General features: G+C 45.5%; 1 protein-coding gene across 5 annotated transcripts in view; it reads left to right on the forward strand.

Annotated features, from left to right (window-relative positions):
• The window catches only part of LOC146860866 (uncharacterized), a 254,965-nt gene that overhangs the window by 69,515 nt on the left and 164,179 nt on the right, over nucleotides 1–21,271 (forward strand). For 4 of the 5 annotated variants that reach the window (XR_014979218.1, XR_014979220.1, XM_085646387.1 and 1 more), the window contains 2 exons: nucleotides 18,948–19,045; nucleotides 19,607–19,705. The exons of the other annotated variant lie outside the window; for it this stretch is intronic. Coding sequence is in view for 2 of the 4 variants with exons in the window: in XM_085646387.1 (XP_085502513.1) it covers nucleotides 18,948–19,045; nucleotides 19,607–19,705 (197 nt within the window). In the remaining 2 variants the exon portion in view is untranslated. The remainder of the gene's footprint in view (nucleotides 1–18,947; nucleotides 19,046–19,606; nucleotides 19,706–21,271) is intronic. 5 annotated transcript variants of the gene reach the window in all.

Here is a 21,271-nt window from a genome sequence, read left to right on the forward strand (position 1 = left end):
CATGTGGGAGTATGAAAGTGGTGGGCCCTTGATTGGCACTGTCTAAAGTGTGAGTGTTATAATGTGCAGGGCCCATGGCTGGCAGTATGAATGGTCTTGTGTGTGTCCAGAATGAATGGTGTATGAATGACATGTTAAGCGGTTTGTGCCTTGACACAGCTTTACAGCTCACGAGCTCTGAGTCATTGGTTCAGTTTTTGACCTTTCAATTATTAACAGTGTATTTCATTTTTGTGAAATCTCTGGTTGATAAAATTTACATCTTGAACCTTTCACTCTACCTTGTACCAAATCCAAGTATGTGTGTGTACTTGACGAATAGATGGTTGTGAAGTAATAGTTGTCTTTTCTGTCTTTCCCTGCCAGCTTGTACATTGTCTGTAGGGAATATCTACCAACTCTAGATATTTTTGTAACCTAGACACCCAGGGGAGTACAGGTTGGTGTGCCTCTTGTGGATCCCATCAAGTTTTCTCACCCACAATGCCCTGCAACCCTCAAAATGTGACTAAAATCATGCATTTTTGTTCATTTCAGTGCTATATTCTTCCAAAATAAGAAGGAAACTACAAATTTCCTACCACCCATCATTCCCCCAGGTCTCTTGATAAAAGTGCTACCTCATTTGTGTGGATGGGTTAAGTGCCCGCAACAGAGAAGGGCCCAAACTGTTTTTACAAGAGGGCACCTGCGTTTTTGGTCCCGTGCTTGGTGATCATCTAGGGATCCCCTGCCAAATCCAGACATTTCTGAAAACTAGACACCCAGAGGAGTCCAGGGTGGTGTGGTTTGCAAGGATCCTTCATCGATTTCTGACCCAGAATCACCATCAAACCTCAAATTTAGCTAAAAAATACCATGTTTGTCACATTTCTATGTGACAAAGTTGTGGGAACACCAGACTGGCACAAACTTCCTCCCACCCAGTGTTCCCCGGGTCTTCCGATAAAAATGCTACCTCACTTGTGTGGGTGGTGCAAGTGCTTGTGACAAGGAAGGACCCAAAAAACACTGTGGACACATCAAAAATATCTATTACAAAACAACCACATTTTTCAGGGGGGCACTTGTGTTTTTGGTTGAGGGCTCGGCGGCCATCTAGGGAAATTTGAGGAAAATGTGTTTTTTAATCAAACTAGAGTTTTGCAAGGGATTCTGGGTGAATAAATGTGATGAGAGCCACACAAATCAGACCACCCTAGATACGCTTAGGTGTCTGGTTTTCAAAAATGTACAGGTTGGCTAGGCTTCCAAAGGTGCTGACTGAGCTGGGATCCAACATTTAGAGCTACCTACATTGGAAAAATAGGCTCAGGTTTCGTGGAAAAATGTGATGCGTCCATGTTGCGTTTTGGGCCGTTTCCAGTCTCAGGCCTTAGGCCTACCCACACAAGTGAGGCACCATTGTTATCAGCAGACTTGGAGGAAAGCCAGGCAGATGGAGGTTTGTGGCTTTCGTTAGATTCCAGAACTTTCTATCAAAGAATGTGAGAAAAAATATTTTTTAGACAAATTTTGAGGTTTGCAAGGGATTTTGGCCAACAAAACCTGGTAGAAGCCACACAAGTCACCCCATCCTGGATTTCCTCAGGTGTCTACTTTTTAACAGTGTACATGTTTTCTAGGTTTCCCTAGATGCCGGCTGAGCAAGGACCCAAAACCCAAATCCATGCACAATGCAAAAAACTGATCAGTTTTCAGTGGAAAAATTTGATAAATCCACATTTGGTGTTTGCCCGTTTCCTGTTGTGTGCACGATACCTACCCACACAAGTGGGGTACTATTTTTATCAGGAAACTTGGGGAAATGCCGGGTGAGCAGACGTTTGTGGCTTCCAGCAGATTCCAAAACTTTCCATTATAGAAATGTGAGGAAAGTGTGCTTTTTTTAGACAAAGTTAGAGGTTTGCAAGGGATTCTGGGTAACAGAACCTGGCCACACAAGTCACCCCAGCCTGGATTCCCCCAGTTGACTAGTTCTCAAAAATATACTTGTTTGGTAGGTTTCCCTGGGTGCTGGCTGAGCTACGGCCCAAAATCCATAGCTAAGCACATGCAAAAAATAGTCAGTTGTCAGTGGAAATATGTGAAGTGTCCAAGTTGCATTTTTGGCTTTTTCCTGTAGCGGGCACTAGGCCTACTCACACAAATGAAGAAACATTTTTATTGGAAGACTTAGGGAAACAAAGAATAGTGCTATTATCAATTGTCTTTTTCTGCATTTGCGCCTTCCAAATGTAAGACAGTGTGTAAGAAAGAAGTCATTTTGAGAAATGCCCTCTAATTCACATGCTTGTATGGGTAACCACAAATTCAGAGAATAATGACTGGGTCTAAAGTCCATTTCTTATGGCCATTTAGGAAATACATTGGTTTTATTGATACCTATATTTCACTCTTTATATTTTACCAAATGAATTGCTGTATACCCGATACACTTTCAAAAACCATTGCAAGGTGCAGCTCAGTTATTGGCTCTGGGTGACTCGGGATCTTGGTGAACCTACAAGCCCTATATATCCCCATAAGCAGAAGGGTCCAATAGATGTAACAGTATATTGCTTTTGAAAATCTGCAATAGTTAGAAGTTACAGATAAAAACGTAGACACAAATGGCTGTTTTTATCAATTCAATTTCAATATTTTGTCATTTCAACTGTTACTTTTTATAGGAAAACCTTGAAGGATCTACACAGTGACCCCATGCTGAATTCAGAATTTTGTCTACTTTTAAAAAATGTATCGCTTGTCAGGATCCACCAAAAGTTTCATACCCACTTCTACCAGTAACTGGAAGGAGGTTGAAAGCACAAACATTGGGAAAAATGGTCTATCTCCCAGTAAAATGCCAAAACTGGGTTGGAAAATTAGGTTTTCGGATTCAAGTCTGCCTGTTCCTGAAAGCTGGGAAGATGGTGATGTTAGCACCACAAACCATTTGTTGATGCCATTTTCAGGAAAACAAAACAAAAGCTTTCTTCTGCAGCACTTTTGCCCCCCCAAAACAAATTTAGCTGTATTTTGGCTAATTTCTAGGACCCCTCCAGGGGAATCCACAAAACCTGGGTACCTTTAGAATCCCCAGGATGCTGAAAAAAAAGGACACAGCTGTGGCGTGAATACCTTATGTTGACAAACAGTTATGTGAGCCTAAAGACAAACTACCCAAAATAGCCCCAAAAATGCTTAGCTTCGGGGTGGGGGGGGAGGGGGGGGAAGGGGGCTAGCAGCTAAGGAGTTAATTTAAAACTGCATATTTTTGAGAATATATATATATACATTTATATATATACACGGCCGAAACGCGTCATGCCTACTGAATAAACCTTACATAAGACAATCTTCAGTGTGTGGTGGTCTGTACCTGTTCCAGCTATCTACTGGAGTCTGGGAACTCCTCTTGTGATATATATATATATATATATATATATATATATATAAACTATTAATTTTTGCATACAAAACAAGAACACTGGCGTAGAGTGATGGACATGCAGTGGAGTAGAGTAGTGTAGAGTGGAATGGCATGTTGTATAGTACAATGTAGTGGCATAAATGGAGTGTTGTCGAGTGGAGTGTCGTGGAGTGGGCTGTCTTAGAATGGAGTGTCGTCTAGTAGACTGCTGTAGAGTGGCATAGAGTGGAGTAGAGTGTTGTAGAGTGGAGGGACATAGAGTGGAGTAGACCGGAGCAGACTTTCTGGAGTGTCATCAAGTGGAGTGTCGTAGAGTAGAGTGATGCGAGAGTCGTAGAGTGTAGTGCCATAGAGTGGAGAGTCCTAGAGCGGAGTGTTGTATAGTCAAGTACAGTGGACTACAGTGGCATAGAGCAGGGGGGCATACGGTGGAATAGATTGCTCTAGGGAAGAGTGGTGTAGAGTGGAGTGGCATATCATAGAGTACAATGGAGTAGCATAAAGTGGAGTGCAGTGTCATGGTGTGACGTGTTGTGCAGTGGAGTGTCGTCAAATGGAGTGTCATCGAGTAGAATGTCGTAGAGTGGCATAGAGTGGAGTAGAGTGTTGTGGAGTGGAATAGAGTGAAGTAGAACAAGTACAGTACAGTATAGTGGATTAAAGTGAAGAGAAGTACCATACAGCAGAGTCTCATAGAATGGGAGTATCGTGTACTGGAGTATAGTTGAGTGGACTGTCATTGAGTAGAGTTTGGTACAGTGGCATAGAGTGGAGTAGTGTATTGTAGACTGAAGTAGAGTGGAGTAGAATGTCGAAGGGTGGAGTGTCGTCAAGTGGGGTGTTGTGGTGTAGAGTGGAGGAGAGTGTTAAGAGTGGAGTGTCATAGAGTGGAGTGGTGCAGAGTGGACTGGGATGTCTTAGAGTAGACTGGAGAGGCATAGAGTGGAGTGGCATGTTTTACAGTAGAGTGGAGTGGCGTGTCTTAGAGTGGCAGGTCATAGAGTGTCTTTGAATGGACTGGTGTGGAGTGGAGCGGCGTAGAGTGAAGTGACATATCGTAGAGTAGAGTGTCATAGATTGGAGTTGCGTTTCAAAGAGTGGAGTAGAGTGGACAGGCATACAGTGGAGTAGAGTGTTGTAGAGTAGAGTGGAGTGGCGTGCAGTGGAGAGGTATGTCATAAAGCAAAGTGCAGTGGCATAGAGCAGGGTGGAGTATCGTAGAGTGGAGTGTCACCAAGTGGAGTGGCATACAGTGGAGTTTTGCTGAGTGGAGTGTTATCGAGTAGAGTGTTATAGAGTGGCAAAGAGCAGAGAAGAGTGTTGTAGAGTGGTGGAGTCGAGTAGTGTCATAGAGTAGTGTGTTATCATGCGGACTGTCATAGAATACAGTGGAGGAGAGTGTTGTAGAGTGCAGTGTCATATAGTGGAGTGTTATAGAGTGGAGTGCAGTAGAGTCTCTTAGAGTGTGGTAGAGTGGAGTGGCATAGAGTGTCGTAGAGAGGAGTGACAAAGAGTGGTATAAAATAGAGTGGCGTATAGTGGAGCAGTGGAGTTCAATGAAGTACTGTGCCGTAGAGTGGAGTAAACTGGCATGGAGTGGTGCAGAGGGAGTCGCATAGAGTGTCGTATAGTAGAGTAGAGTGCCATAGAGTACATTAGAGTGTGGTAAAGTGGCATAGAGTGGAGTAGAGTGTTGTAGAATGGAGTGGCATAGAGTTGAGTGGAGCAGAGTGGAGTGTCATACAGTAGAGTGGAGGAGAGTGGCGTGTTGTAGAGTGTCATAGAGTGGAGTGGAGTGTCGTAGGGTGGAATGTCGACAAGTGAATTGTCGATGAGTGGAGTGTCATCGAGAATAGTGCTGTAGATTGGCATAGAGTGGAGTAGAGTGTTGTTGAGTGCATTGTAGGGGTGGGCGGAATTTGTGGAATTAACCTTCGCAAATTATCGCGAAAATGTTTAAAATTATCGCAAACAAGCAGAAATATCGCGAAGATGCGGAAGTTTTTTTCCGGCATGTTCGCGAGATTTTCTGCATGGTTGCGGGTCGCCAACTTACCCATGTGGTTGCTTGCGGGCGCGGCCATCTTGTTTTGAGTTGTTCTCGCGGTGCATGATCGCGAGAAGAAAGACGTGATCGCGCGACGCATGACGTCACTGCGGGCGCGAACTGTCGCGAGACAGCGCAAATGGCTAAAAACAATACAACATCTCATGGAGAACGCGACCGGATCAAGAAAACTTGTCGGCGAACGCAGGGATTCAGGTAAGGCGATCGCGCGCGCGCGAGAATGTATTATTTTACAGCGCGAGCAAGAAACAAATTATCGCCAAGCTGCGGAAACCGGAATTTTTGACATTTTCGCGCTCTCCGCGGAACGCGAAAATGTCAAATTATCGCAATTTCCGTGAACGGAACAAAATTTTTGCCCAGGCCTAGTGCATTGGCATAGAGTGGAGTGTCGTCAAGTGGAGTGCAGTGGAGTGGAGTGGAGGAGCATGTCGTACAGAGCAGTGTCAGAGAGTGGAGTGTTGTAGAGTGGCGTGGCATAGAGTAGCGTAGAGTTGAGAGGCATCGAGTGAAGTAGAGTGGTGTGGTGTGGAGTGAAGTAGTATAGTAAAGCGGAGTAATTTGGAGTAGTGTGTAGTTGAGTGGAGTTAAGTGGCATGGGTTGGAAAAGAGGGTGTTGTGTAGAGTGGAGTACAGTGTCGTAGAGTGCCGTAGAGTGGAGTAGATTGGAGTGGCACAGAGTGAAGTACAGTGTTGTAGAGTGGAGGGGCGTTGATTTTCATAGAGTGGAATGTCGAGCAGCAGAGGAGAGTGTCATGGCATACAGTGTTGTGGTGTAGAGTGGAGTGTTATAGAGTGTTGTAGCATAGAGTACCTTGACATAGAGTATTTTGGCATATACAATATACTGTCATGGTGTAGAGTGTTGTAGTGTAGAGTGTTGTGGCGTATGGTTGAGTGGTGTAGAGTGGAGTGGTGTCTTTTAGAGAAGACTGAGTGGCATGCAGTGTCGTGGAGTGGCATGCCTTAGAGTGGTGTGTCGTAGAGTGTCTGTGAGTGGATTGGTGTAGAGTGGAGTGGCATAGACTGAAGTGACATATCGTAGACTGGAGTGACGTATCATCGAATGAAGTGGTGCGAAATAGAGTGGAATAATTTGACTTAGAGTGGAGTGGAGTGGAGGGGCATACACTGGAGTAGAGAGTTAGATATGGGTGGGCAGAGTTCGTGGAGTCCCACTACGTGGAATTCTGTGGAGTTGCAGAAAACTCCACCACGCAACATAGAGTTCCGTGTTCAGGGGAAGTTTGCAAAGTCACGCAGGAACAGCACTTCGCAGTCCTTAAGTGTGCTCTCGTTCTAAAGCACACATGAACATCACCACACGTTCCGCATGGGCGCGGCCATCTTATTGTGCTGAGACTAATTTTTAATCTCTTGTTAATGTTTGTCATACTCCTCCTTTATTACTTTTGTACCCCTAATTTTTACTTTTTACAAGTGTGCCTCTTTGTGTTTGTGTATTTTATGTTTTTGTTTAAATGTTTTCTGTTTTTTGTGACTTTTTTGACTTAGTTTATATTCCCTTCTTTCCTCATTTCTTTATTCTTTACTGTCTCTTCCTTTTTCTTCTTGGTTTTTATTTCCCCACCCAGCGGCGTGGCAGAGGGCGTCTTCCTTTCGGGCCACGCCAGCGCCCAGGTGTGCAGCCCCGGTCGATCTTTGGAGAGGGGGAGGTGGCAGCACTAGTTTTTCTTTTGCTGTGCCACCTCCCCTCTATGCTGACCATAGGAGACAGGCCCAGTAGCGGCTACTCCCTGCAGGAGCGTCGGCTGCACTGGGGACGGTGCGCCAGTGCTTGCGGAGCACCAGCAAGGTTTGGTGCACCGTCCAGCAGCTGAGGCAGCGCTGGGCCGACATTCTCGATCGGAAGAAGGACCCGATCGACCTGCTAGGAATCGAGATTCCGGGGCTTGGTGAGTATTATTTATTTGTTGTATTTGTGCTCTACAATGCAAGAAAGAATTCTGAATAGCATGCTGCTCACTCCCAGAGGTAAGTTATGTTTAGTAAAGTTTATGCTGGTGTATTATTGTGTCATCCAGTTTCTAGTTTCTGCTAGGCAGGTGCCGCTACCTATTTGCATTCATCAGGCGCTCACTTTGGCTGATTAATTAAGAAGGCATTGCAGACTGTATTTTTATGTCTATACAGTAAATCAATGAGTAGCGCGTTCTCTCTGTGACTTTGTTTATGTAGCTCGAACAGATACAGGTTATTTAATTGAATTCACAGTGATGCTGTGAAGTATGCATCTATGCATTGCAAAAAAGGGAGACTGAGTTGGCTCATGAAGGGTGTTGAGAAATAGGAATAGAATAAAATCAAAGATCATTAACTGCAATACAATAGATCCAAATGTTGTGTTAAGGAGATTTGGAATATGGATTTAACGACAGTCGATAGACTTGAGTCAAAAGCAATTAGTAGTACTATAGGTGATCTGTTTTAGCGATTGCGTTTGCTTTTCATAAAACATTTTGTGGAAATAATTTTTTTAATAAACTTTATTTAAACATTTTACAAAAACACAAATCAGGTGTGCAATCAGTGAAGATAAAACATATGATGATAAAGCATTATGGTGCAGTGCGAGGTAACAGTACAACTGCGACCCCTCCAATGGTAGACATTTAACAAGCATACTACACTATTATTCCCCTTCATCTGCTTCAGATCCAGCCTGGCTGTCCCCCGATAGTACGCTCTGGGACCCTGTCTGCAGTTCATTGGAGAGTAAATCGTGACAATGTTCCCTCCAGAGTCTTAAGTCATCGTCTAGTTTGTCGTCTGTGCGGCAGCTCTTCATATGTACCTCCTCTGCTAATGTCCATTTGCGCACATCACAAATTCAAGCCAAGACCTCAGGTGGACGCACCGCCAGCCACACAATAGCTATTCTACACCTTGCTAAGTCTAAAAGCAACTGCTGGAGTCTTAATACTATCTTGTTTTGCTTCCTGTGCTTCCGAATTAGGCCCAACAAGCAATGTGTGGGTGTCAGTTGTACTCGCCCATTCACACTACCCCTAATCCACTCAACCACCTCTGCACAGAAGCTACTGATTTCAGGGCTTTCCTACGCCAGGTGCATAAAATCGGCGCCCTTCTTGTGGTACCTAGGGCAGGAGTTGGACCTGTCAGGGGCCATGCAGTGTAGCCTCTCAGGGCTCATGTAGGTGTGATGCATATAATTATAGTGAATTAATCGAAAATGGGCATTGAAGGAGACCGTGCGTGTGAGTAGACCTACCGCCCTCCAGTCCTTATCCTCCAATGGCGCCCCTAGATTTGCATTCCAGGGCTCTAACTGCCTGGGTGGGAGGAGCCCCAGTGTCTCCCCTCATAGCCCTATATAGTAATGAAACCACACGTTTGCCTGCAACACAGGTGAGTATGATGTCCAGTGTCTGTGTGAACTGTGAGATTGCTGGGTACATGGCCCATATTTATTTGAATATATTAGCTAAAGTGGCATATTGGATGTATAGACCCTGCTCCAAATCAAATGCATCTCATACTTGTTCAAACATATTAAAGCGTTTGCTCGGACACAGGTGTGCGAGCGTGTCACAGCCCCCCTCCCTCCATGCCCTAAATATCATGTTGGACATCAAACTCCTAACCGGCACAATATCCCACACCGACAGGTCACGATGAAATGGAGCATGTTTCAAAATTCGCACTACAAACAAACGCCACACGTGCGCAGTCTGTCGGACCACGTATGACACTGCACAGCAATCTTCTGAGCTTGGCAATGTCTTGCTTCAGTAAGATTCAAGCAGCAGATCTGAGGGACTCTGCCGCCCCTCAGATATTTATTCCAAGTTCTTTGGGGCAAGCAGGAGGTCAATCCTGACCAATGGGAGCAGGCTAACTCCCCAAAGATATGACCACATCCTGTAGAGTGTGGCATTATTTTGTCCTAGAGTGCACCAATTCTTCCAAATTCATAATGGCTGATTTTCCAGGAGAGACTCAAGAGCTGGCTAAACACATCACCTAGGGTGGCTTATTTCCATAGACTTCCCCCCTACCATCTGCACATACCTTCCCCAATCATAGGTCTGGTTGGGGTCAAATGTGTGGAGTGGAAACTGACACTAAGGCCACCCCCCTTCTTTTGAAGACCATGGTTTACGACGCTTCCCCCTGCTCTGGAATTCCTGTGCAGCAGCACACTGCCCTCCCAGCAGAGTTGGTTAACCCTAGGGGCTCTTTATCACCTCTTCAAAGCAGCCAGGCTAATCCACTTAACTCTGACCAATCAGGACAGACGACTGGAAAGCTGAATTTGGATTTACAAACAAGAAAGTCTTATAACTTCTTGTCTGTGCATTTTAGGAGACATTCAACAATATGATATTGTTGGATTTATTAATACCATTCTGGGAAGTCTTTAAATGGTATTTCTAGCCTTTTCCTATCAAGAGTTATTAGTTACTAATCTCTTGTCATGTTAACCTATGTAGTCTGGGATTTGCAATGGAGAAAATGACTTGGGCCATTTTTCCAGCAGTAGGGCTTACAAAAACATATTTTATAAGTACTTCACTGATTTCTACAGGACCCCCACCCCATGTGCAACTAGGGGAGGCTTTAGGGGTTCTTAATCTGTAGAAATATTGCAGATCCTCCCTCCACAGTGCTCCTAGCATCAAAGTCAAATTTGAGCAGCACTTTACCAGAATATGGGGAGTGAAATGTGAAATTTCACTTAACCCAGGGCATATAAAACTCATTTTATAAGGGTGTACCGTATAAATACCTGACCCCCCCACCCCTGGGACACCTAGGGGAGACCCTGGGGGGTTCATAATATGCCAAAACATTGTAGGTTATCCATTCTTAAGTGCCCCAAAGTCGAGTTTGGGCACAATTTACTTTTTAAAAGCAGTCCTGGCACCCAGGGCTGGTTTTAAACTGACCTCAGGCTTCAGCAGTGCACACATGCAAGTGCAAAAATAGCTGTTGGCCTCTACACTGCCAAACCCTAGGGTACTAGGGACTTCTAGGTAGTTTCAATTCCCCTACCCTATTATATACTAGGGGCTTATAGGGTAGGTCATGCCAATCACAGGGGTACCCCACCATACCATTGTGTACCCTAGTGCATGTAGGTGTTTTAACTGTAGTCTAATGTGTCTCTTTCAGCATAGCACTGGCCCTGGGCCTGGTTAGGCAGAGCCCAGGGTCAGTCAGAGTCAGTTATCACCAGTATCAGTCAGCAAAAAGTTGGTGGGGTCACAGGATGACTTTGCAACACTGCCCCCCAAATGAAAGGCGATGGGTTACTAACCTACACTCTGGAAGTCCTCATCAGCTAAGTGGAAACACCTGGAAAGTCCATCTGCATTTGCATGGGCAACCCCAGGTATGTGTTCCGCTATAAAGTCCATTCCCTGTAGGGAAATGGACCACCTTAACAGCTTGGGATTCTCCCTTCTCATCTGCATGAACCATCTGAAATATGGTCTCAACTTTTTCAGGGACCACATCACAGCTAAAATCTCTCCCTCAATGGCACTCCACCTCTGCTCTCTGGGAAGAAGCTTCCTACTAATAAAGGTAACTGGCTGATCAAGGCCCTCTTCATTTAGCTGGGACAATACTGCCCCAATCCCTTGCTCTGAAGCATATGTCTGCACCACAAATTCTTTTGTGTAGTAAGGGGCAAGCAGTACTGGTGCTGAACACATAGCAGCTTTCAGAGTGTCAAAAGCCATCTGACACTCTGGGGTCCAATACACCTTTTTGGGCCTCTTCTTAGAAGTCAGTTCTGTTAGGGGCTCCACAATGGTCCCATAATTTTTAACAAACCTGTCAGTCCAAGGAATGCCCTGACCTGAGTCTGGGTAACAGGAGCTGTCCAATCCAAAATAGTTTGGATTTTCGCTTGGAGAGGCTGTACATGGCCCCCACCTACCAGGTGGCCCAGGTACACCACAGAACTCTGCTCTATTTAGCTCTTACTTGCCTTAATAGTCAGGCCTGCTTGCTGCATGGCCTGACACACTTCCCGTAGGTGGTTTAAGTGATCCCCCCAGGTAGAACTGTATACAGCTATATCATCCAGGTAAGCTGCACTGAACTGTTCCAACCCAGACAAGACCCTGTTCACCAACCTTTGGAAGGTATCAGGTGCATTACCTTGAACTGATAATGTCCCTCTGGTGTGGAGAATGCCAACCTCTCCTTTGCTCCATCAGTGAGGGCAATCTGCCAGTAACCTGAAGTCAAATCAAATGTACTCAGCTACTCCGCAGCCCCTAACCTATCTATGAGCTCATCAGCTTTAGGTAGAGGGTGAGCGTCAGTCTCTTTGACTGCATTCAATCCTCTGTAGTCCACACAGAACCTTGACTCCTTGGGTCCCCCCTGAGGATTAGGTTTAGGTACCAGCACCACTGGACTAGCCCATGGGCTCTCAGACGGTTCAATTACCCCCAATTCCAGCATCTTAGCAACCTCAGCTTTAATGCTGGCTCTGACATGGTCAAACAACCTGTACAGTTTATTTATGACAGGTAGGCTGTCACCAGTGTCAATGTGATGCACACACCACTCATTGATGCCTGGGGTCAAAGAGAACAGGCCAGTAAACTGCTCCAGCCCTTGCTTACAGTCTCTGTGCTACTGGTCTGTCAATTTGGGAGAGAGTACAACTCCCTCCACTGACCCATCTTGCACATTAGTGGAGAGGAGGTCGGGCACAGGCTCAGTTTCCTCCTCCACATCCACATCAGTGACCAGTAACATGGTCATATCTGCCCTGTCATGGTGGGGTTTCAATCTATTCACATGCAGAACCCTGTGAGGGTTCCTGGGGGTGCCAAGGTCAACCAAATAGGTAACCTCACCCTTCTTTTCTAAGATTGGAAAGGGCCCACTCCACTTGTCATGTAGGGCCCTGGGAGCCACAGGTTCCAACACCCACACCAATTGTCCTGTAGTATACTCAGGCATAGTAGCCTTTTGATCATACCAGTGCTTCATGAGCTCCTGGCTGGCCTCCAGATTCCTGTTTGCCTTGTACATGTACTCTGCCATTTTAGATCTCAGGGCTAACACATAGTCAAGCACATTGACCTTAGTTTCTTTAAGATGCTTCTCTAAAGATTCTCTTAGCAGGCTCAATGGCCCCCTCACAGGGTGTCCAAACAACAACTCAAAGGGACTGAAACCAACCCCTTTCTGTGGCACCTCCCTGTAGGCAAACAGTAAGCATGGGAGGAGAACATCCCATCTCCTCTTGAGTTTCTCTGACAACCCATTTATCATGCCCATCGGGGTTTTGTTGACGCTCTCAAAAAGACCATTTGCTTGTGGGTGATAGGGGGTGGTGAAATTGTAGTTAACACCATACTCATCCCACATAGCAGTCAGATAGATGGACAGGCAGTTTTTGCCCCTATCTGACATCACCTCTTTTGGAAAACCCACTCTGGTGAACACAGCAAGCAGTGCTCTAGCCACCGCAGGAGCATCAATGGGTCTAAGAGGTATGGCTTCAGTGTACCTAGTGGCATGGTCAACTACCACTAAGATATACCTATTCCCTGTTGCAGTAGGTGGGCCCAGGGGACCAACAATGTCTATCCCCACCCTTTCAAAGGGAACCCCAACCACTAGCAGTGGTATTAAGGGAGCCTTTGTCTTGCCCCCTGCCTTGCCACTGGCATGCAGGTGACACAGGAGCTGCAAAACTCCTTTACCTTTTCAGATATATGGGGCAAGTAGAAATGGTTCACCAATCGGTTCCATGTCTTTGTCTGTCCCAAATGTCCTGCCAAGGGGATATCATGACCCAAAGTCAGGATGAACTCACTGTACTTCTGGAGCACCACCAACCTCCTGGTGGCCCCGTCCTTGAGGTTTCTACCCTCAGTATAAAGCAGTCCATCTTCCCAGTAGAGTTTGTGAAACCCACTGTCATCCCCCTCCTCTTGCTTAGAAGTAATCCACCTCAAGCTCTCAAGGGTGGGACAGTCACGCTGACCCTGACTGAACTCCTGTCTGGAGGGTCCACCTCCTCCTGTCAGTTCTGCCAAATCTGACAGCTCTGGCAGGGATGGAGTCCCTCCCTCAGAGGCCAGATCCTCCCCATCAGGGTTAGATTATTCCTGCACCTCTGGAGTTCCCTGGACTGCTCACCAGGCCCAGTACCCTTGTCCTTGGATGTTTGGCCCTATGTTCCAGGGTCCAAGTGTCCAGCCCCTCCCTTCTTGCTAGTCTGTGACCTAGTCACAGCACATACCCACTCAGGGAGCTCCACTATTTTCATATGGAGTCCTCTTTCCACCTCTGACCACTGAGAGGCTTCAAGATCATTGCCAAGTAAACACTGGACTTGGAGCACCTTTTACACAGCTACCCTCATAGGGCATGTCACACCTCCCCATTCCAAATCCACCTCAGCCATAGGATGGAGTTTGGTAGTGCTGTCTGCATAATTCACCTGGTGAAACTCACCAGGTAGCAACCTTTCTGGAGGCACCAGCTCATACAGGACCATAGTTACACTTGCCCTAATGTCTCTGATACCCTCAACCTCAGTCCCATTCACTTTAGGCCTCTGCCTATACTTGTCCATGTTTGTTGGTAAGGCTGCAAGAGTTGCAATATTCACCCCACCCAGGGACACTAAGGTTGCCTCCCCACCTGACTACCCCTCTCTGGGACACCATTGTCCACCCCCACACTTACACTGGCAATCCCTGTGGATGGCCCCTTAGAGGGGAGCTTTTTGGCACAGACAGCATCTCCCTGTTTGTGTCCTGGCTGGTTACAGTCATAGCACTTACCCACTTTTGAGGGGTCATTTAACTTACTAGGCTTTCCCTGATATCCCCTCCCTTTGATTTTGGGTTGGCTCGGGTCCCCCCTCCTTGTGCAGGTTTTTGTGGGTTTTTGGAGGACTCCTTAGGTTTTTGACCTTCATTTCCTCGGGCTTTCCCATGGGAAGGGACCTGTCCTCCTTTCTTCTGGTCGTGTGGGCGTAGTGCTCCGCTCCGCCCGCGGAGTGTGCGTAGTGCTGCCTACTTCGTGGTCTACGAAGTAGGCGTAGCAGGCAGGCTACGCACACGCCACAGCGGAGCAGAGTTGCCCACCACCCACTTCCCGCCCGCCCTAATTTTAAAATCACTTAAAATGCTTAAAAGTAAGTGCCCCGCGCATGCACATTTGTGAGGAAGAAGTCGGCGTTAGAGCAGGAAGAGGGAGCCCCGGGACGCCGCAGTTCAGGTAAGTCATTTTCCTTACTTTTAAGCATTTTAAGTGATTTTAAAAGAGGGCGGGAGGGAGGCGGGTGGCGCGTAGTAGGGCTACGTGGAGTGCGCGAGTGTGCGTAGATTTGGCCCCACTACGTGATGCTCCGCATAGCCCCACTACGCCCACTACGCCCAGGGTTAGTCATCTCCCTGGTCCTGAATGGAAACCCGGGTTCTCACCCACTCATCAGCTGCTTCCCCCAGCTCTCTGGGGTCTGTCAGCTTAGAGTCCACTAGTTACTGACGTAACTACTCTTCTGCACAATGACTCAAAATATGTTCTTTCAAAAACAAACTATACAATCCCTCATATGTGTCAACTTTGTTACCAACAATCCAGCCTTCCAGTACCTTCACTGAAATATCCACAATGTCTACCCAAGACTTTGAACTCACTTTCTGGGTGCCTCTAAACTTCATCTTGTACTGCTCTGGAGTCAGACCAAATCTCTTGACTAAGCATGCCTTCATCTGCTGCTATGATTCTGCATCCTCTCCCTTCAGGGTCAGGAGCCTATCACTCCCAGCTACTGGAATCAACTCCCACAGGAGTGTACCCCAATACTTAGAGTGGACCCTACTCATTCTAAGGGCCCTCTCAAAAGCTGCTAGCCACCTGTCAATGTCATCCCCCTCTGTGTACTTGGGCACAATACCCTTGGGAAGTTTGTGATCTCGACCACCCCTGGACATTTCAAAATCTTCATCATTTTCACTGCCACCATTTCTTTCCAACGCCTTCTCCCTTTGCCATCTCTTCTCAGCCAATTCCAGTGTACTCTGCTCTAAAGCTATCAAAGCTAATTGAGCCTGAAGCTGTTGCTCTGCAAGGGACGGTGATGGTTCCTGAGTAAGGGACCCTTCCCCACTCCCACCACCTGGAATCACCTGGCTAACATTAGTAACAATGGAGGAGGTATCATCCTCACCCCACTCTTGGGTGAGGTTGGGGGAACATCCACCATCCCCCCCTTGGTTTTCCTCAGCTCCCCCAGCCCAGGCCTGTAGGGACTCAAGCAACCCTGCCCTCCTCATCTTCTTGGTAGCAGGCAGCCCCCTAAGCCTACACTGTGCCCTAAGATCAGCAATCTTGAACTGGGACAGTTGTCCAGGTTCAGCTCCATGGTTCCCTAATTTTGTGTCACAACAACTAGGCACAACCGACTTAGAAGAATTTGGAAAACTCAAAACAATGGATTAAAAACAGTTTAGTCCAAATTCTCAAAAATCAAACTCAAAAGTTTTGTTCTAAGGCAATTTAGAGGATTTTTATAATCTTAATTCATTCACTGAAAGGTGTACTTTTTAAACACAAGTCCACATCCACACCGCTGAGCACCAAATGTTGGAAAGTAGATTATTGGTAGGGGCAAATGTAGGTCTGCCACTGGCAATAAGGCCACTAACACATGATAGGACTCAGCATAGGTCTTAGAAAATTATTCCCATGCTCATCCCTTGGTAGCTTGGCTGCGAGCAGGCAGGTTTAACTTCAAAGACAGGTATGTAAAGCATTTAAAAACAACAATTCAGTAAAGAATTCAGACACAACACATAATAAAAATCCAACACCAATTTATAAAGATAGGAAATATTTTTTATCTTTGAAAGGACACCAAAATGACAAAAATCCAATATAGGGAATCAAAGATATGAATTTTCAAAGATTTAGCCAAATATAGCACTTTGAAGACTATAGCACCATATTGGGAAACCTGCTCGCGATAGACCGGGTCAAAGTCAAAGTTTCAGGCCGACCGCGATGGAGCCCTGGGCGGCTACAGCTCTCGGCAGGTCCCGGTCTCAGTTTCTACCTTCGGACTTAGAAACTTTTCTGGAGCTTTTCTCCTCGAAGCTCCCAGCCAGTCCGGATTCGGTGAGGGTTTGCCGGATTGCCTTGCGACGAGCTCCCGGTCACCTTCCTTCGAGCGAACTTAGAAACTTTTTCTGCAGTACTTCAGCGGGGCAACCCAGGAGTCCAGGCTGACACGCGGTTGAAGGCAGGCAGCTTGGCGTTTGCGGTTGCTCCCGGTCACCTTTTCTTCGAGCGGGCTTAGAAACTTTTCTCGAGCCTTTTCTCGCTGGGTCCGTCGATGGTCTTCATGTAGCTGGATCCGGTGAGGGTTCACCGGCTTCAGGTTTCTTCTAGTCCCGGTCAAACTCTGGAAGTTGGACCGACGGAGCTTTTAGTGGGACAAACCTGGAGGGCTTGGCCAGCTCGCGGTTGAAAGCAGGCGGCCAGGCCAGCCAGGTTGAGTCGGTCCCTCTAAGGAGTTTTTTTTCAAAGTTGCTCCAAAGTTCTCCAAACTTCTTGAACTTCTTCCTGAAGTTCCTCAAGGGGTCCCAACGTGTCTCAAGCCCACTCCAAGGTTCTGGAAGCTCCAAGATGGTCCTTGAAAGTTGAGGGCTTCAGTTCCCACAATTAACCTGTAGCTTTCAGGGAGTCAGCTCTTTAGTTCTTTTTAAGCAAGATAATCCACAGGGCTGTAGTTTCAGATGGTGCAGTCTTCAGAGGTCAGGCCTTAGAAATCTTTGCACAGCAATCTTCTCAGCTTGTCAATGTCTTGCTTCAGTAAGTTTCAAGCAGCAGATCTGAGGGACTCTGCCCCCCTCAGATATTTATTCCAAGTTCTCTGGGGCAAGCAGAAGTTCAATTCTGACCAATGGGAGCAGGCTAACTCCCCAAATATATGACCTCATCCTGTAGAGTGTGGCATTATTTTGTCCCAGAGTGCACCAATTCTTCCAAATTCATAATGGCTGATTTTCCAGGAGAGAGTCAAGAGCTGGCTAAACATACTCCCTAGGATGGCTTATTTCCATAGACTCTCCCCCGACATCTGCACATACCTTCCCCAATCCTAGGTCTGCATGGGGTCAAAAGTGTGGAGTGGAAACTGACACTAAGGCCATCCCCCTTCTTTTGAAGACCATGGTTTACGACTCCTCCCCCTGCTCTGGCATTCCTGTGTAGCAGCACACTGCCCTCCTAGCAGAACTGGTTCACCCCAGTGGCTCTTTATCACCTCTTCAAAGCAGCCAGGCTAATCCACTTAACTCTGACCAATCAGGACAGACCACTGGAAAGCTGAATTTGGATCTACAATTAGAAAGTCTTATAACTTCTTGTCTGTGCATTTTAGGAGAAATTCAACAATATGATATTGTTGGATTTATTAATACCATTCTGGGAAGTCTTTGAAAGGTATTTCTAGCCTTTTCCTACCGAGAGTTATTACTTACTAACCTCTTGTCATGTTAACCTATGTGGCCTGGGATTTGCAATATGGAAAATGACTTGGGCCATTTTTCCAGAAGTCTTGCTTACAAAAACATATTTTATAAGTACTTCACTGATTTCTACAGGACCCCCACCCCATGTGCAACTAGGGGAGACTTTGGCGGTTCTTAATCTGTAGAAATATTGTAGATCCTCCCTCCACAGTGCTCCTAGCATCAAAGTCGAATTTGAGCAGCACTTTACCACAATGTGGGGAGTGAAATGTGAAATTCACTTAACCCGGGGCATATAAAACTCTGGGGGTTCCTAATATCACAAAACATTGCAGGTTATCTATTTTTAAGTGCCCCAAACCCAAGAGTCGAGTTTGGGCACAATTTACTTTTTTTTAAGTAGTCCTAGCACCCAGGGCTGCTTTTAAACTGACCTCAGGCTTCAGCAGTGCACACGTGCAAGTGCAAAAAGAGCTGCTGCCCTCTAAACTGCCATGCCCTAGGGCACTAGGGACTTCTAGGTAGTTTCAATCCCCCTGCCCTATTATATACTAGTGGCTTATAGGGTGGGTCATGCCAATCACAGGGGTACCCCATCATACCATTGTGTACCCTAGTGTATGTAGGTGTTTTAACTGTATTCTAATGTGTCTCTTTCAGCATAGCACTGGCCCTTGGCCTGGTTAGGCAGAGCCCGGGGTCAGTCAGAGTCAGTTACCACCAGTATCAGTCACCAAAAAGTTGTGGGGTGCCCAGGGCACAGGATGACTTTGCAACACATACAATTCGGCTGTAACCCCGGGGTCCACAGTATAAACCTTCTGTAAATGATGCTAGAACACCTCGAGTATCCTCGCCATAGTATGCTCGAGCTTCCCTCACACAGCCAGTATTTGGGGGGCATATTAAACAGAATCACAAATCTATTTTTATTTATCTTCTTAATTTCTTTCATCAGCACCCAAGGAGAAGAATGGGATGATTCTGAAGGTCCTGGGCAAGCTGGTCAGCCGGCGCTGACCACCAGCGCCGCTGCCAAGGGCTCTGCAGATCCCAGTAAGTCATTTTATGATTCTTGTGGACTTCTTAGGGTAGAACCGTAGAATCTTGGGGTATTTATTTGTTTATTGGAATGTTGGTGCTATCTATCGTGATTTTAAAGATTCAGATAGCACGCCCAAACAAACTAGAGTTTTAAATAAAAATAATAACCATGTATGTTTGTTCAGAAGGCTTTCCTTTTCCTGATTATGCGTATTTCTAATAGAATTCAGTTCACAAGACAGTGGCCATGGTCATCATGGATCCCCCCTCCCCCCAATGTAGTGTGCTGCAGAGTGCAGACCCATTCATTTATAGTTACAGTACACCACCAGTTTCCAATGACAGTGCAGCAAGGCTGGAGGTCCCATTTTCATTGCATTTGCCACCCAACACAATAGGTTTTTCATTGACCGTTATTTCAGGCCTGGCTTGTCTAATTTTGTGAACCAACCAATCAACTGCACAGAGTGATATTTGGTAGATACGTGATAACTATGCTGTAGTGCTGCATTGCTGTTGTATTTGGGGTTGCTTATCTGGGATCTAAATTATGTATAATGCTATATATTCTAGCCACACAAAACATCGGTGATGCTGGCTCCAGTGCTGCTGCAGGAGGAGACAGCAACGGCTCAGTTGCAAGGGGAGAATCGGCAGCTGGGACAGGCACTGGTAAGTCATATATATCTTGCAATTACTATGCTCACTAGCTATTGCCATGGCGTCGCTCGTCGTCGTCATCAAAAATGACTGTGAGGTAATCCCCCCCTCAGCTTTACCAGCCACAGCTGTGGTTGAGTTATTATGGACTCTTCTATCTACAATGCAGCAAAATCTCACATAATGAGCTTTGATGGCTTGAGGGAGACATGAAAAAATGGAAGGTAACTTAAAAGAAAGACAATTCTAGATGAGTGACTGGGTGGGTGGACCATTCCTGGCATGTACCACATTTAATCATGCGATACCCATGTGAAGTGATTCCAGAACATGCATCATGGTTTCCCATAACATATTAATTTACACTTATTCAGATTTTTCCCTTTTTAAATTGGACAGTGACTGAGTAAGTCAAAGATGATTAATCGATGATCAGTGTAGTGGCCCCTCTATTATATATAAAGAAAGGCTCTAACCTACCTGTCTAATCCCTCTACCCTACCCCCTGCAGTAGAGAAAATCAAGTTTCCTTTCCTTGGTTCTTGTCCAGCAAATGATTTTGCTGGAAAACTTGGTGACCTGCGAGGCCACAGAGTAAAGTGGGAGTAAGTGCATGATTTGAAGTTTGTCATGTGAGATACACAGTGATGAATGTGCCAAATAAAATCTATATAATTTGTTCCTTTACCTCTAGTGCAGTGCATTAGATTTAATTTTCCTCAACGCCTACTTCTCACCTCTTTTTAAAAAAAAATCTGGGGCTCGGCACAAGCCAAGTCCCTGATGGCTGCCAACACTTCCTGGTTTGAAGTGTTAGCGTTAGCAGCCAATCAGATCTCAGCACGAGATTGGGAGGGTTTGCGAAGCCTTTGCGTCCCTAAATATACAAATATGTCTTTTCTCTTAATATCTCAAAAACTACTGAACTGATTTATGGCAATTTACAAAAAGGTCATTGTCTGGACCAACAGCTACCTTTCTGCCAAATTTGGTGTAATTCCGACTGTAGTCTTGTCTGAACGTTCTATGGGAATTAGCATGGGGAAAACGTGTCTTAGTACTCCCCCCACCCTTTTTTCTTCACCCCTGTTTAACGGATCACTACGAAACTTTCAAGACAGCAGTTAGAGTGAGCGTCATACTAGGTTGGGAAATTTTGTGCGGATTTCTCAAACTATGCCAAAGTTATTGCAAAAATATTAATTTCATTAAAATATCACAGTATATTATCACAATCATAACTGCCAACAATTAAAATGTAATTGAAATTAAAAAGCATAATAAAATTAATATTTCACAAAATAAATAACACTATTTTTAATAAATGAATAAACACTTTTAGATGTATTATAGCTTAAATAACTTCCCAACCTATACCTCTACAAACTAAACAACACTCACCTAAAATATAACTTACCAAATATGATTATTTCACAATTTACAAAATTATCAAATAAATAATTAACAACAAATTCCTAAATACTTATTAAAAATTATTTTTTAATTATCTTCCCACTCTGTACTCCTTAAAACCCCAGCAAACCACACCTAAAATATATCTTCAAAATTATAATAATT

Source organism: Triturus cristatus, chromosome 3_1 (genome assembly GCF_964204655.1).
Source record: "Triturus cristatus chromosome 3_1, aTriCri1.1, whole genome shotgun sequence".
Taxonomy (NCBI): domain Eukaryota; kingdom Metazoa; phylum Chordata; class Amphibia; order Caudata; family Salamandridae; genus Triturus; species Triturus cristatus.